The sequence below is a fragment of the Nycticebus coucang genome, chromosome 13, assembly GCF_027406575.1.
Source record: "Nycticebus coucang isolate mNycCou1 chromosome 13, mNycCou1.pri, whole genome shotgun sequence".
Classification (NCBI taxonomy): Eukaryota; Metazoa; Chordata; class Mammalia; order Primates; family Lorisidae; genus Nycticebus; species Nycticebus coucang.
In genome coordinates, this window is record NC_069792.1 from 95,553,932 (window position 1) to 95,571,747 (window position 17,816).

Consider the following 17,816-nt stretch of genomic DNA (forward strand, 5'->3'; position numbering starts at 1 on the left):
ACATATCCAAAATTTACAAAGCATTTAGGAAACATCAGAATGAACAAACTGAAAACATGACACCTTGACTAAACAGAGCTCACTGAATAAAAGACAGTTATAAAATCGGTAATTGAATTTTCAGGTGGGGAGGAAGACAAGACATCCAAAGGGAACTAAAAAGGTAATAGATAGTCGAACAGGCCCAGGTCGAAGAGTTAGAAAATGTGATGAAACAGAGTAAGGGGAAGCCTGGCCCCAACTTCCAGAGTAACCTACCTGGGACGGCTATAGAATTTCATCACAATCTAGCCCTGCTTTTCAGCTTAAAGAGCAGAGATCCTGAGTCCAAAGAGGAGAGGAGTTTTGCCCAAGGACACACAGGTTATTAGTGGCAAAGGAGACCAGAGATGGGTCTCCCAGTCTCCATCTGTCAGCCGCTGTGCTTATCTGTTTCCAGGCAGCCTGTTTCCTTTCTGAGAAAGGTGGGGTAGGGGGCAATTAAGGGGAGAAGAGAGAATTTTTTTAAAGAAGAAGAAAAATTCTTAAGCTGAAGAAATATGTGGATTATTATCCACATGCCATGAGCCAAAACAGATGTGAGTGTAACAGGCTGTGCGCCACGGATGGAGAGCCAAGAGATAGGGAAAGGAAGTGGTGTTGTGAAAAAACAGACTTGTGCAGCTTTTTTCTTATCAGATGGATAAACCCCATACTCCTCGGCATGGCAGGTAAAGAAGAGGCAGCCCAGTGTGCGAGACAATCAGCTGGGGCTTCTGAGAGACCCAACTTACAGCCTCGGCCCTCACTTAACTGTTGTTGGATCATTGAGCTAACATCTGACAGCTTCGTTTTCTTGTATATGAAGGAGACAGAGTAATACCGACTTCCCAGAATTGTCATGAGGTTAAATGAGATCACAGTTGTTACACAGAATATGAACTGCCCGTGTGTACTTACGGGTCAGCCGGCAGGACCCTGTGTGGAGTCTGCACTTGGTGTCCGTGGGTTCTGCATCTTTGGATTCACCAACTGTGGATTGAAACCAGGAACTTTTGTCATTACTGAACATGTACAGACATTTCTTTTTGTCACTATTACACAAACAACACAGCACAACTACTTACAAAGCATTTACACAGTATTAGGTATTATAAGTAATCTAGAGATGATGTAAAGTGTCTAGGAGATGTGCATAGGTTGTATGGAAATACGGTACCACTTTATTTCAGGGACCCAAGTGTTCCAGATTTTGGGATTCAGGGGAGGTCCTGGAATCAATCTCCTTTGGATACCAGAGTTCACAGGGTTCTGTGCAGTCTGACCCCCACTCACATCTTCTTTCTTCCCCTTTCCTCCCTCGACTGCTCATGTGTCCCTGTCCGTCAACAGCCTAGTCCTTCCTACCTCCCCCTCCTCTCACCAGAATTAGACTCTAATCCCAGGGGATTTGGGACACACATGTTCATATTCCACTGAAATACAGTTTTCTCACTGGCTTTTTCAGAGCAGAGCTCACACCTTATCTGTTCCTGCATCACCATGTTCCAACACATAGTAATTGCCCCAAAATGTTTGTTGAATACATAACCATACTGAGGCCTGGCGCCTTGTTGGGCTTTATCTCTTAACAGATATCCAACATTAGAAAAAATAGTAAGTGCCTTTGAGATCTTGCATCTTATGCCTTCAGAATTGACAGGGGATTATAGCTCCTTGTTTGCTTTTGTGCACAGATAATACTTTGTCCTTTCCTAATTGCCTGGATACATTGTTTTTCAGCAGTTTTGTTATAGTCCATTCACTGTATTTCAAAAACAGGTAAGGAGTGTCATTAGAGGTATATCAAGTGTCCGTTGACCAAAAGGTTTCAGTGTATATATTGAGACCACATAGGGGATTTATTTTTCCAGAGTTACAGAGTGGGTTAGGACAGGTAGGGCGTGCGTAGAACTCTAGGTGTGCTGGGATAAAGACTAACGGATGTTCCAGAGCTTCCTGCGCTGACCTAAATACAAGCAAAGGGCCTAACGAGATTAGTTTCAGTGAATTTAAAGTGGAAATTGCTGGAAAGACGTGAAGAGGTTGAAGAGCAGAGCAAAAATAAATGTCAGGAGTTCCCTCTTAAACCTGCTCCCAGAGACCGGGTAATCTGGGAAAGGGCGGCCTTCATCCCACTCGGAGTGCTTGCTCAGAGTTTGTGGTCCTCCTGTTGACTGCAAGCTAGAAGGCCTGGGTGAGCCCAGTGCTACAGTCAGGAGAGGGACAGGGCAGGGCAGCTGTTTCTTCGCTTGAGTTGTGAAATCAAACACCGCTGGGAAACCCAGACCACACCTGCTTCCTCTGACCCTGACAAGGGGGTGGAGCTTGCGGGCAGGGTGGCGGGGCTGGGGAGACGTGGTCTCAGTGCTAATGAGAGAAGCCTACTCTTGGGCTGTTGGGGAGGGGTCTCCAGGATCCCCTTTGATGACATTGAGGAATATTCAGACCAATACGTTTTCTTGCCTGTTATTAATATTACAACCTATATCCATAAATGAAGATATTTTTTAGTGTATTTTTTTCTCTTTTGCCATATGTTGGGTTTTTAGTTTATCCTTGGGAAATAGGACACATCTTTGGTTAATAGACATTTGAGGTGCACAAAATGAAATGCTGTGAAAGCAATTCGGATGGAACTGACAGGTACGAGAACGGGGCTCAGCTGCTCCCAGCTTCTGGGCTTGATGACAGTCTCGTAATAAATAATCAGAAACTGGGCAAAATGATAGCAAATGTCAGTTTAAAGTTTTCGCTTGTCAAAGCTAAGATTGTCTTATCACCAAGCCATTGTTGGACCGAATTATGCTACCTTTTATCTCCCTGTTCATTGGAGAGCATTCTTTGCCCTCATCTTTTTTAGGGCTGAACTATGTTACAGCACTTCACAGACCAGTTTCCAATCTAGACTGATGTTCATTACTGCTCACTTCATTTAATATAGAAAGCTTAGTTTGGTCGGAAAGCATTGTTAGGCTCCTGTTTATTAGTCTCAGCACCTGTCATTTACACTTCCAAGTTAAACAATTGGCAACGATCTCAGTGAAGGAAATTCTTTTCAGTTTTATGAAGAGGTTACTCTCATTTTATCTGTGCAACAGAGACAAAATTCTCAAGAACATCAAGGTTTTGTCTCCAGAGCCATTGTGATGTAACTTCTGACCTTTGGAAAGAAAACTGAGGTTCATTTAATTTAGTACTGAGTTTCCAAATGCTTTTTCAACAAAATGAGAAGTTATTCTGACTACTTTTGGGCCAGCTGCTGTGAAGGAGCCATCAAGAACGTTTGAGCTGCAAAGATGTCTGTGCAGCATCTAGACCAGCCCTGACTGACAGGTGCGACAGGAAGGCCCAGCACCTGGGAGTCACACTCCTGGGGGTGCAGGGCACGTGAAGACCCAAGTTTAGGGATCCCTTGACCGACATTTGACACTTAAGTTTTATGAAAAACTTCAACTTGAATCTATTCTCAAGACAAGAAAAACATTGTACTTTCATAGCACTCTCGTATTTAAAGCCGTAACAGTGTAAGAAGTTGGACAGCCATATTGTTTCTTTAGTTTGTGCTAGATTTATTTTTTCATCTGAATATGAAAATGTCTCTGCTCTTTTTTCTGTTATTTCCCTCTTCTTTTCTTCTCTCCATAAAGGCATATTATACCTCAAGGGAAAATGAGGACTACAGTAAGGGAGGGGGATTTTGAGGCCAGAGAGAACTAAGGCAGCTACAGGTCACTGTGATCACGTAGCAGTAAGTTTCAGGTGGACTCTCAATGCTGTTTCTGAGAGTGAGGAGGGATCACGTGAGCCCCCCAGGGAAAGCAAAGAAGAGAAAAACAAAAGGGCAGGTCAGAGTAGAGCGGGGGCTGATCACGTGTGGGGACCGGCCGGGGTGAGCGGCCCACGGGCAGCACGCGAGTGGGGCAGTGGTAGCGTCCTGAGCTTCAGTGTAGGTGCTTCCGTTTACCGGATCTGTGACCCTGGGCAGAGCCTCAGCTGCCCCGGCTGTGAAAGTACAGAGCGTTTTTAGGTAGGTTGTAAGCACGCGTGTGAGAAGCCGTCAGGGCGGTGGTTAGCTCCCTGGAGTTCCATCCCTGCTGCACTCCCTTCCTTTCCTCGAAATTCTCAGGGACTGCCAGCCCTCCATGTGAAGACAGTTTTTTATAACCGTATGCCTCTGTAGAAAAATTGCACATTGTACCTCCGTATGTATCTGTGGAAGAATTGCACATCACCACTGGTGTAAAGGTCAGCTATAGAAGTGACTATTCTGTTCCTGGGCAGCATTTAAAAGAGCCAGTGCAGCTTAACACAGCACACACGCAGAGAGCTGCGTCGTCACAGCCTGTGACACTGGGTCAGCAGACTCGTGAGGGGTGTTTGCACTCAGTCGGACAGGACGACGCTGTACTCTGCACCTGGAAGTGCTTTATACTAAGGAGTGTTGTGGTCCAGCATTTTATCAATAATTATTAACTCTATTTGACAGAACTGCATGTAGACTCCCGGATTTTCAACATGCTGAACCTCCGTGCTTTGCATATGCTGTTCCCTCTGCCAGAGGCCTTTGCTGCTGCCATCTCCGTCCGGCCCTTCTCCTCAGCCCTTCTTCCCCTCCTGGTCTTTCATAACACAGTGCCAGCATCACGTTCTGCATCAAGTCAGAGGGATGCAATGCCTCTTCCCCGTGTGCCCAGTCCCTCAGCACAGCAGTAGAAGGCCGAGAGGCTGGGGCAGTGTGCTGGAGTGGGGATCAACCTGGCCCTTGGAGGTTGGGGTGCTCTGAAGAAGTGGCATTTAGGCTAAAGTCTGTGGTAGGAAGTAGCCTGGAGGAAAGGAGGAAGAGCCTTCCTGGCAGGAGTGGCAGCTGTTAGGACCCATCCACGCATGAGCTAGACAGGAAGAAACACAGCCCTATTGTTGATGTTTTTCTCAGAGGAACTGCCGTGCTGTCCTGTAGTAGCTGGATTTGGTGATTTGGGTCTCTTATGTCAAAAGGAAACCCAAGGGGAGAGCCGAGTGTTCAGGTTACGACAGATCTGGTCTTTGTAGTCAAACAGAATGAGCTGTGCTGTTGTCCCTGTGATTTTAGGCTTCTTAGCCTTCTAATCTGCACTGTCCTCATCTATAAAACGGAGCTACGCCGATGTGAGGTCCAGGTGGGATCTCAGCCACTGGCAGGCTGGGAGTGGGCACTCACAGCGTGGATTTGCATTATTTATATTGTGATTGTCTAATGTTTTATGATTTTTGGCCGGGGCTGGGTTTGAACCCGCCACCTCCGGCATATGGGACCGGTGCCCTACTCCTTGAGCCACAGGCACCGCCCTGTCTAATGTTTTAAACAGTTGAAATGGATAATTTTTCATTGTGATTAGAAATTTTTTGATTATGTGAAATTGGAATAATGGAGATGTTTATTTCCATGACCATCAAAGATATAAATTCAGAGTGATTGTTTCCCTACAAAAGTAAATAAAATAGGGAAGAGGAAAGACTGTGAGGGGGTGATTGAAAACTTCCTAAAATACTCAACATGCCTACGGTTTAGTAATCTAGATTTTCCACATATTTATTCCTATGAAAAGTTATGCCTAGTTCAAATACATTGTGCGCACGTAACCTGCGTCCCACTGGCTGCAGGTGGCAGTGATGACAGGCTTGCTGCTCTTGCTGTCCTAGGAGGCTGTACAGAAGACGTACGTGCCTTATGTCACACGACTTGCAACTAGATCAAAGAGACTCTTTCCTACTCTCCTGTCATACATGGTCATTGCTGCTGAGTCACCATTGCTGGTGGTACTGCAATAGTGCTAATGAAAGAAAACGTTTAATCCGGTTACCTGTTTTTAATGTATTATAAAGTAAAATGCCTGCAATTCATATAGCACCAAGTTCTCTCATAAATGAGGGTTAAAGAAGAAATAAAGTTTTTGCCTCCTGTCAGCATCCCATCTTTTGGAAGGAAGGAGTGGTGGTCATCTCCCCTCCACCTGAGGGTGCCTGGCGTGAGCCCACCCTGGCGTGGTTGTTGGCGCCCCGTGCTGGAGTTGTCCCGCAAGCTCCTCTGGTGCACACTGGCTGCTCTGCCCGACTCCGGCGCTGCCTCTGTGTTCTCTCATGCACCGTAGGCACTTGCTGCATGTGGACTGGCCAATTGTGGTTAAAATGTCAAAACATACTTATTACGTGTCACAATTGGGGAATTAGGCAAGGGGCCTTTGATAATTGTAACGTCTATAAGGCTGCTGTCTTTGGGTTCTGTGGTCGTGGTGGGAATTTCTTTTAATTTTTAGCCCTACCCTTTATTAGTTACTTTTGAGTTTTAGAATACTTCATTGAATATCATTTATACTTACAGCCAAATCATTTTGTCCCAATTGTGTTTTGTTTTGTTTTGTTTTGTTCAATACAGTGGTGCTGACTACTATGATTATGGACACGGACTCAGTGAGGAGACCTACGATTCCTACGGTGAGTCACAAGCCAGACGTCTAGAGAAGGGGCAGACGGCCACAGAAAGACTCTTAATTGGAAGAGACATTCATAAAGATTTTTAACTATGAACCAGCACCTTCTTCTCAGTTCGTTTGTGCAGATCTAGCTATTTTCAGAGTTCCTTTAATATTTAAATTTAACATGTAGAGAGGATTAAAGACTTGCAGAAAATTGCATGAATTCAGATTCTGAACTTAGATTTTCTGTTTGGGTTGATTGCCATATGTCAGTTTTCTCACTGACAGAATAGTTTGCCAAACTGCAAATACTTCCGATAGTGTGGGTCTTCGCTTCTTAACATTAAAGGGAAAGTGAAGCAATTGAGAATATAGCTCTAAAGGGATTCTCCTCCCTCCATCTTTATATTTTAATTCATTTCCAATCTCACATTCTCTGAAATGTTTACACTGGGAGTCATTTCATGAAGTTACGAAAGCGCTGAGCCGGGGCAAGATACAAGGCCTGTCAGGCTTCAGGAAGACGACTGTAAACAGCTCTTAGTGATGCGGGGGGGTGGGGGGCACTCGCCGTCCAAACTCTCGGAAAGCAAAAGGATGACAGGTGTAATTAAAAGAATTGATGGCAGTGAGGGAGTGAGAGTAAGAAGCTCCTTTGCCACCAGGCAAAGAGATCAAAGAATAAGAAACTTCAATCAGTTGCAAAGCTCTGATGAATGCCTGGTACCCAGCACAAGTAAATCAAGATTGTGACTAATGGATGTTAGGACATTTCTCTGAACATAACTGAAAACCATTTTCTGGTGTTAAACCTTTTGAAGTGCATTTTGTTGTATCGCCTGCCTGAAGCTGTGATGACTAACCATAATTGGGAATTTTGTTGTTGTTGTTATTCGTAACAAACGGTTAAGAAAAATAGGTTGGTTTGCTGAATGCTGTCTACTTAAATTGATGTAAGTTAGCTTGAGGGAATGACGTTGATTGCATGTTTGTGTCAAAAGAAGAGGTCATTTTAAGCACTTTTCCTTTACAGCTTTTTAAATTGGTCTCTGTGGACACATGGGTTTTAAATTGCTGTAAGTTGCAGCAGGTACATTAACTGTTTGGTGTCAGAGAACCTGTAGATACCTCATTAAAAGTTATCTTCAGTGTTTAATTTCAGGAGATAAAGATGGTAGCATATCCTTTATTATTAACATCATTATCATTTAATATTATTGTGAGTGAAATTTGACATTGTATCATTAAGTTCATCATTACCCATGAAGTGTGACTGAGGGGTGACTCTGCACCCTACCCATCTTCACTCCAGTCTCTGTGAAGTAGGAGACAGACGTTGGCTCCTCAATTTTCTTTTCTTTGTCTTAACAAGTTTTTATCTTTGTTTTTTGTTTGTTTGTTTTTGCTGTTAGAAGAAATCTGAGTGATCCTTTTCTCGTTTCTCTTTCTCACTCACAAGTCATTATGTTTATAAAAGACAGTTCTTTTACACGGGTCGCCACAAGGAAAGTTCTTGCAAAGTAAAAAGTCAGTAGCCTTTCACAGTAATTGGGTAAATGAGGTGAAGGCTATGTTAAGTAGTAGGATGTCAGCACTCCAATTTATATAAATAATCAACACATTGAATCCCATAATGGCATAAATGTATTCATGATCTATGTACAAATGACTTAATAAAAAAAATATATATGATACCATTTTTCTTTCTAGTGCTGCTAAGTTTTGCTAGTGAGATGATCCATTGCATTTCTAATTTCTTTAAACTCCTTGGGTTTTTTGTTGTTTAATTGTTTTGGGGGTATTTTTTTTTTTTTTCAGTACATCAGGGGATAGGATATATATCTTCAATGTGACATCTACCATTGATTCAGGGCTAACGTGGATTATGAAAAATGAAGCCGTTGGAATTCATGGCAGTGATCTAATTGTGATTCATCTTACTGGTTTTAGGGCAAGAGGAGTGGGCTAACTCCAGACACAAGGCAGCTTCCGCGAGATCCGCAAAGGGCGTCTACAGAGACCAGCCATATGGCAGATACTGATTGTACTGTCTGATGTTGTGAAATAGCCAATCTCCACCAGTCCTGTATACTGTTCAAAGTAATTTTTTTCTATGAACAATCCCTTTTTAAATAAATCAACATGCTTAAAATCTGAATGGATGGAACTTAAACCACTTTTGTTGAAACATCAACCTGGGCAGACAAAAAAAAAAAAAAAAAAAAAACTACACAAAAAACATGTAAAATTTTGTTATTTCCGGTCTGTATATGAAAAAATAGGTCCTCCAAAGGGAAAAAAAATAACTTGATTAACTAGTGTTAAACAAAAAAATAGGTTTACTAAATTTGTTAATCTATTCTTTTAACATAAGCCTCACCTTTCATTTTAAAGGTTTCCATAGAATTTAGTTATTTTATCTTTCAGCCATATGCTAGTTATTTTTTTCTCTTGACAACATGCGTAAAAAGGGAAGCCAATTAATTACAAGTGCAAATAATGTGGTATTCTTTTGTAACTCAAGTCTTGAAATGTTCTGTAGTGTTAAGCAAAGTCTCCTCTTGCTTGATACTAAATAAACTTTTGAAAGAAATTTTGTGTGTGTGAGCTAACAATTTCATGTTTCTCTTATTTAAAAAGGCCTTCATAAATAGTTGTAAACAGGGAAAGAATTCATTTAACAATGCTTGTCATAAAAGGGTCACACTAAACATTGTACAACTCATTTTAAAAGTGGTATAAAATTAAATGTACCATTATATACTCACCGTAGATTTAAATGCTGTTTAGAGAGTCCAAATGGTGTCAAGCTGCTTGAGTGGCACATTAAAACTACGCAAAACCAAATCTTGTTTAAAAACTGGTTTTAAAATAACTACTGGATTTTCTGAAAAAGATGTGATCAGTTTTCATCTTGTTGAGCGTTTTTTCACTAGTGCAACTTTGGATTTTTTATGTGAATTTTGGTACCTTAATGAACACCTCGCTCCATGCTGGAAGCAATAAGCACAAAGCTTTTAAAGACGCTCTGACTTGACTAATTGAGGTCGTACTCGCCAAGGCTGAGGATGTGTAACCCTTAAACGGTCTTCATTTTCAAAGGTAAATAAATCAAATAAGATTTTAATCTCACTTAATTTATCTTAATATAACTAATAAAACCAGGGAGATTACAACTTAGCAAGTTTCATTATCCATTTTAGAAAGGTTTTAAGATCACCTAAATTCTCATTTTAAAAAGTTTAATTTGTTTTAGTAATCTAAAAAGCCTTAGTTTAGTCAGTTTAATTGGGGCCAATTATTCCCTATTAAACAAATGTAAAACCTCATAACTAGTTATTTGTAATACATTATGTGGCTAGTAATTGAGGGCACTACTTAAAACTGACAAATATTTAATAAAGTTATTATTTAATCATTTGGCTTAAGTTGTTTTTTAATTATAGATTATGTAAAATGTTTAATTTTTATTTCTTAGGGGATTTTTTTTCTCTTTATTTTGAGTAAAAGATGTCTTTTCTTTTGTTAGGAAAGGTCAGCCATCTTGGAATGTCAAAGGAACTGGGTTGTGCACCAAGATCAAACGAAGGTAAGTTTGCCTTTTTCTTCCAGTGATTTTGATGAGTTATGGAAGATGAAGACAGTTTTAAGTTTATCTAAAGTCACATGGGAAATTCTCCACACTGGTTTCCTATTACCAACACTGGTAATTTTGGAAAATTAAATGCTTAAGTCAGAAAAGAACCTCTGAATGTAAACAAGTCAGACCTCGTAAGCTTTATTACATGCTACAGAGATCAGAGGCTCAGGTTACCACACTATTTAAATATTTAACAAAAACAAAACAATCTAGTCAATAGCATTAAAAAAAATTCTAAATTATTAAGTAAAAGAACCAATTTGCCAATTTAATGTATAATCTTCCCAATTTTATTTTTTGTATCTATGTAGAGTCTAAGTTTTATATAGATAGGCTGGAAATTTTTGACAATAATTATCTTTGCCTTGTGGAAGTATGATTTCCTTGTGCTTCTGAAGTTTATAAAACAAATTATTCTCTAAGATGACTATTATAAAAGTGTGCCTGTAGCTCAGCGGCAAGGGCGCTGGCCACATACAGGGGGGCTGGCGGGTTGGAACCTGGCTGGGGTCTGCCAAAGAACAATGACAACTACAAAAAAAAAAAAAAAAAATAGCAGGGCATTGTGATGGACGCCTGTAGTCCCAGCTACTCAGGAGGCTGAGGCAGGAGAATCGCTTAAGCCCAAGAGTTTGAGGTTGCTGTGAGCTGTGATGTTACAGCACCCTACTGAGTGCAACATAGTGAAACTCTGTCTCAAAAAAAAAAAAAAAAATGTGTTTCATAAAATTATTTCATGAAATTTAAAAATCTGGTCATCTGTAAAGGAAAGGTATTATTGATTTTAACTTGGTCTCACCTTGCAGATATTCTTGCTTTTTCTCAACCATCAAAAGCACTACTTAGGCCCTGATCTTTCAGAGAGACTCACTTCTCAAGTGTTTATATTTGAGCCCTACCACTTACCTGTGTGAATTTGGATGAGTCTCCCTCTCTAAATCAGTACAGTGAAAATGATGTTTATATCATGTAATTGCTATAAAACTCAAGTTAAGGTAATATTAGGACCGTATTATATAACCTGAAAGTGATACGATTGGGCAGAGTTTATTTGTCAAAGTCTAATTCACATATTTAAGATACAAGGCAAATACATGAGATTGTTTTCTCTTAATAGCCAAAATCAGCCTGAAACAACTAAATTACCTTAGAAAGAAATGAATTCTCTTCATCATTTTCATAGACCAATGTGAAATAAGTTCATTGTATTTTTGTTTAATCATTTTTCTTGCACAGAAATGGAATGTGACATGTATCACATCTCTTTAGTGTTGTTACTGTAATTCTTCACTATTTTCTTTATCTGATAAATAAATAATGTGTTTTTGGGAATTGGCCTATAAAATAATAAATCAGGAATTATGAACAGGTAGAGGATCAACCCTCAGGTGGTCTTCAGAGATAATTCAGGAGTTACTGTACAGTGTTTTGCTTATTTTAATTTTTTAAAGAATCTGGCTTCATCAGACTGTAAAATGGGACTGTGATCCAGAGAGTCAGGAACACTGTTGGACAGGACTTTCCTATTCGGCTCTCAAGGTCTTATCCGCCCCATGCTCTGCCAGCCCTTCTTTCTTCCTGTTTCAAAAAGAAGACCCTGTTACAGAGGAGCCAGTCACACTAAGTGGTTTGCAAATCTCTTTCCTTTAGCCTTTCTTTTGCCCCTTGGAATTCATTTATTTTCTTGGTGGCAACATTCATCAAGCATGAGTTGCACCCTAGACACGGCAGAGGCTGGGATTACAGAGATCCATCAGACATGGAACCCTACGTTCAGGGAGTTCAGAATCTAGTGGAGGCGAGAGACCAACAATGTGCGACTCGCTAGCCCTGCTCCAGGGCCCCGTCACCAGTCCACCCCGCCACGATCCTTCTGCCCTCTCTGAAGAATGTGTGTCGATTACATTCTGTCATTTGAGTATCGCTTTGATATATGACTTACACTGGTTGCAAGTTGCTGTAATAGCCACATATGTGCTTTTCACATCTATAAATTATTTTATTGAATTCTCACAGTTGTAAGAAGTGTCATCTACATTTCAGAAAGGAAGACATTTAAGCTTTAAGAGGTAGAATCTGACACTTATCCTATGAGCTCATATGCCTTGTAACTGTGGTAGAGCCGAGATTTGAACCCATGGACTTTGATCTTAACTGTTAATATGGTGACACTGTCAGTTCTCTGTGCATGGTGGCTCTTTAATTCAATTAAAAGCTTTACTTAGACCAGTGATTCTCAACTTTCCTAATGCCGCAGCCCTTTAATACAGTTCCTGTGGGTCGCAACATTAGGAAGATCGTGACCCACAGGTTGAGAACCACTGACTTGGAGTCTTTACTTTTCATTGTTTTGCATCCCTAAGAGTAACTCCTACCTCACTGGAGTGAGCACAGGCTAGACAGTATGATCAGTAACAACTCGCTCTCTTTTTCTTTTTCTTTTTTCTTTTTTCGAGACAGTCTCACTTTGTCACCTCAGTAGAGTGCCGTGGCATCACAGATCACAGCAACCTCAAACTCTTGGGCTTAAGCAATTCTCTTGCCTCAGCCTACTAAGTAATTGGGACTACAGGTGCTCGCCACAACACCCAGCTATTTTTGTTGTTGTTGTTGTCAGTGTTGTTTGGTAGGCCCTGGCCCTGTGCGAACCTGCCAGCCCCGGTGTATGTGGCTGGCACCCTACCCAGTGAGCTGCAGGGCCGAGCCAGCTACTCACTTTCTATCTCCACCCCACCCCGGCTCCAGATCCCTGCATGGAGAGATTCTTTGACTTTAGGTTCTGAATCTTCTTATGTTCAGGGTATTCCAAGTCAAATCAGAATCAGTATTCACTCGGATCTACTTCCCGAGCATCTCAGATAGTAGGAAGACAGTGATAAAGGACATAAGTGCTTGTCCTTGAAGGTGCCACAGCCTACTGGGCACCTGGGTGAGCAAGGAGGAGGTACAGTCTGATAGGGACACACGTGGTGCTTTGCAGGCACATGGAAGAGGGGTGTGTGACCCAGGCAGGTGCTTAGAGGCAGGAGAAAGTGCCAGCAGAGATACTGGGAACATAACCGCAGGGAAAGCTACTCTCAGAGCATTTGAATTCCGGGTCTGTAACGTTGGGTAAGTGACCTCACCTCTCTAAACTGAAGTTTTCCACCCGCGATGTGGGCATGATAACTACACGTATCTGCCTTAGTATTGCTGTAAAGACTAGAAGCATGCCTATTTGTTGCTGTATGTAAATATCTTAATCATAAGAAAACATGATCATCTAGGAAACTTCGAGCTTGTTAGATAATTCAGGCAGGAGGGGGTGCTGACTAGGTAGACTAGGGACACATAATGAAGCGTCTCGTAGGCTTTGCTAAGGAGCTGAAATAGAGGCAGTCCCCTCCAGTGTGACATCCTGTTGTCGCTAAGCTTGTTCCCTTCCCTTAAGCAGATAGCCTGCCTTTTCCAGTCCATATTCCAAAAAGAACTTCAGACAAACTTCTGTTAGCGCTGTTCAGTGATTCTGTAGCCAGACATTTAGTGTCTCGGGGAGCAGGGGTCCTCGCCCCATCCCCTGGTTCCCATCCTGCCACACAGTCCTGGACAGAGAGTTTCATCAGCCAGTGGCACTGTCAGTGTGTCCACTGAAGCCGGCACACCTGCACAGCTGCTGACAGGACTACGTTTCAGAGGGTCCTGCTCCCTCCCTATTAAATAATAAATAAATAAATATATAAATATTTATTATTTAATAAACAATAAAGTTTATTGTTTCTGTGCAAGTAATATGTACTATTTCTGTTGATTTTAATTGTTTTATAGGGTTAGAGAGGAAGAAAATCCACCATTCTTTTTAAAATAACAATGTTTTGGCTGGGCACGGTGGCTTGTGCCTGTAATCCTAGCACTCTGGGAGGTCAAGGCGAGTGGATTGCCTGAACTCACAGGTTCAAGATCAGCCTGAGCAAGAGCAAGACCTCGTCTCCAAAAATAGCCGGTGTTGTGGTGGACACCTATAGTCACAGCTACTTGGGAAACTGAGGCAAGAGGATCGCTTAAGCCCAAGAGTTTGAGCTTGCTGTGAGCTATGACACCACAGCTGTATACCAAGGGTGACAAAGTGAGACTCTGTCTCAAAAAAATAAATCAATAAAATAAAATAACAATGTTTTATGCTTGATTCTGTTTAAAATAAAATAACAATGTTTTATGCTTGATTCTGCTTCTATCTTTGATAGGGAAAGGCTGAGGATCACTTTTTAATCTGAATTTCATCTGTCCTTACCTAATGGAGAGTCCATTTTGTTTTATTTTATACTATAAAATTTCCTGTTCTCTTTATTGGCTGAATGATATTTATATTAATGAGGCATCATTTAAACATCTACTGACTGACATGTATTTGTTTCCAATTTTTTGCTCTAATTAAAGGCAGTACTAGAAACAGACTTACATTTCTGTCTTTGAACACATCTATAGAATAAGTTTCTAAAGTAGATTTACTAAGTCACTGCATTTTTAATAGAAGTCACTCTTTTGTTTCCCATAGAGTTTTTAAGACATATCTCAATATGATTCTCTGAAGGAAACTTGGACTTTAAATGCTATGTTTATTCATTATGGTGTGTAAGTTTAGCTTCCATAGTTACACAGAATATTCATCTTCTCCGACGTGGGTTTAAAATGGTCTTTTATGGGAACGCAGCCCGACACCCGGCCTGAGACTGGCTAACCCCGTGTATGGAGGAGTGAGGAGGCGCAGGGTATGCTGGGTCCAGCATGGTCCCCAGGGCGCTGATTTCTTACAGGGAGAACGGAGAGTCCCATGACCCTTCCTCAGACTCCCGTCGGCGTCCTCTCTCTCCTGGAACCTGTTTATATTAGCAGATGTCTGTTGAAGGTCTGGCCCACAGGGAGACAGGCTTTGTGCTAAGTTCGATGCCCAAACCCTCTTCTCCTGTTATGCAGACCCTGCCAGGGTTCAAGGTCCCGTCTCTCCTTTAGTCAAGAGATCCCCCTTTTCTCTCCAGCGGAGAGTCCTGGCTGATGGCACTCGACTGGCGGTGGCTCCTTGAGACTGCCAGTTAGCGTTGTGTGGGTTGTGCTTTGCTACCAGGAAGCTCCTGAAGGGTCATAAAAGAGTCTGTACCATTTTATAAACCTTAAAGCGTCCAATCACGAGCCATCTGTCACAAGCCATCTTAGAAACAGTCAGTAATGAATAGATTTACTTACTATGAGTTTAACTGTTTAAGCATTACCTTCCCAGTAACTGTGCGTCTCCATCTCAACAGTGCTGATGCTTCACGCAGGTGACACGGAGACACTCAGTGTGTCTCTGGCATTCTACAGTGAGCAAAGTCTACATGTAGGCAGAGACAGAGCAGAGGACAAAGCAGCAAACTCAGTGGAGGAAGGGGCAGGAAGTGAAACCTGAGTGGGGTTTTGAAAGTTGAAGTGTTACAAGGCAGGGAGAAAAATGTTAGATAGACAGGCTGGTACAGGGGTGAGAGGGGCAGTCGCTAGACAGGCTGGTACGGGGGTGAGAGGGGCGGTCGCTAGACAGGCTGGTACGGGGTGAGAGGGGCGGTCGCTAGACAGGCTGGTAGGGGGGTGAGAGGGGCAGTCGCTAGACAGGCTGGCACGGGGGTGAGAGGGGCGATCGCTAGACAGGCTGGCACGGGGGTCAGGGGGCGGTCACTAGACAGGCTAGTATGGGAGTGAGAGAGGCAGTCGCTAGACAGGCTGGTACGGGGTGAGAGGGGCGGTCGCTAGACAGGCTGGTACGGGGTGAGAGGGGCAGTCGCTAGACAGGCTGGCACGGGGGTCAGGGGGCGGTCACTAGACAGGCTAGTATGGGAGTGAGAGAGGCAGTCGCTAGACAGGCTGGTACGGGGTGAGAGGGGCGGTCGCTAGACAGGCTGGTACGAGGTGAGAGGGGCAGTCGCTAGACAGGCTGGCACGGGGGCGAGAGGGATGATCGCTAGACAGGCTGGTATGGGGGTGAGAGGGGCAGTCGCTAGACAGGCTGGCACGGGGGTGAGAGGGGCAGTCGCTAGACAGGCTGGCACGGGGGTGAGAGGGGCAGTCGCTAGACAGGCTGGTATGGGGGTGAGGGGCAGTCGCTAGACAGGCTGGCACGGGGGTGGGAGGGGCGATCGCTAGACAGGCTGACACGGGGGTGCGAGGGGCAGTCTCTAGACAGGCTGGCACGGGGGTGAGGGGGTGGTCGCTAGACAGGCTGGTACAGGGGTCAGGGAGCAGTCACTAGACAGGCTGGTACAGGGGTCAGGGGGCAGTCACTAGAAAGGCTGGCACGGGGGTGAGAGGGCGGTCGCTAGATAGGCTGGCACGGGGGTGCGAGGGGCAGTCTCTAGACAGGCTGGCACAGGGGTGAGGGGGCGGTCGCTAGACAGGCTGGCACGGGGGTGAGAGGGGCAGTCACCGAGACATGGCTTGTGTTTGGGGACATATAAGCAGGTGCTAGAGAGAAAAGAAGGGCGATCCCTCTGGAGAGGTATTAATAGGAAGGGCTGGGTGAACAACGTTCTGAGTTGCTTCGGGCACCCTTTTCCTTGGTGAGAAGTTACCTGGGACAGGGAGCACGTGACCAGAGTTGTGAGAAGTAAATGCCACCGTGGATACTTCGCCATGAGTGGAACTTTTTTCTTCCTGATTGCCACCCAGTTTTTGAAATAACAGAGTTATTCTTTGTATAGCACATCAAAATAAATGATCTGGGGTTAGTTAATAAAAAATTTAAAAATATGTCTGAAAGTTCAGTCTCTTATCAGATGACAAGAATTCAAGGACTTTGCCCAAGGGGATTAATAGGAACTCGTTTTGTATTTCAATATTAAAGATTTCATGTAAAACAAAGCACTGCCTTTGTGAAACCAGCCCTGTAAATGTCATATAAAGGACATTATTGCAATCATCATATAATTAATCATCTGTCTTTACTGAACACTAGTATTTTATGTCTTTAATTTTAATAACTCTTGCATTGTTTTCCATAAATATATTTGTATTAAATTTCTATTTGCCTGCTTCCTGTAAACTCTGACATTCTCAACAGAGCATATAATTATCATTAATTTCTCGATGTATACACATGTATTTTATTTTCCTCTCTTTCAGGAACTTTCCTTCTATTATGGACTGCTAGAGAACAGACAGCTCACCAGCATGCCTGGTCCACAAGTGAAGCTACTTGAAAATCACCTTAATTAATGTTTTTGGTTTACACAATTTTGTGTTCTGTGAAATGTTTTTATAAGATGGCTATCTTTTTAATTTCAAAAGCCCATTTTTAAGAAAAAGAAAGAAAATCCATCTTATTTTGTTGTCCCCTAATAAGAAAAAAACAAAAGTGATTTGTAGAGTAGTTAATAAAGGCTGCCTGTTGAAATCTCTCCTACTTGAATATAAACCTAAAAAACAAAGTCTTGTTATTTCAGCACAGCCCTAAATTTTTCACACATGAGGTCCACATTCAGCCGCAACTCACTGTGAGAAGTCAAGAGTCTATAGAAATTCAACATTTGCAAGTGATTTATCCATCTCGGTTATGGACCAATAAACATGAAAGTGCTATGCCAAAAGCATTCTGTCACATGAAAGGTTAATCACAGAGGCCTCCGTGGGAAGCAGAGTGGCGCTGACAGACTAGACCCTGGTGTTCATGCCTCTCTGTAATTGGTTATGGAACGTAAAGGTCA

The 17,816-nt window shown here is 42.6% G+C and overlaps 1 protein-coding gene across 3 annotated transcripts in view; it reads left to right on the top strand.

The window, feature by feature from the left end:
- The window catches only part of KHDRBS3 (KH RNA binding domain containing, signal transduction associated 3), a 209,500-nt gene extending 191,983 nt beyond the window's left edge, over window positions 1-17,517 (top strand). For 2 of the 3 annotated variants that reach the window (XM_053559275.1, XM_053559274.1), the window contains 2 exons: window positions 6,434-6,492; window positions 8,424-9,066. In XM_053559275.1, the coding sequence (XP_053415250.1) occupies window positions 6,434-6,492; window positions 8,424-8,515 (151 nt within the window). In that variant the 3' untranslated portion in view covers window positions 8,516-9,066. Of the gene's footprint in view, window positions 1-6,433; window positions 6,493-8,423; window positions 9,067-10,002; window positions 10,063-17,235 lie in introns of those variants that run through there. The other variant, XR_008373892.1, reaches the window with a different exon arrangement.
- Window positions 17,518-17,816: the final 299 nt, after the last annotated feature.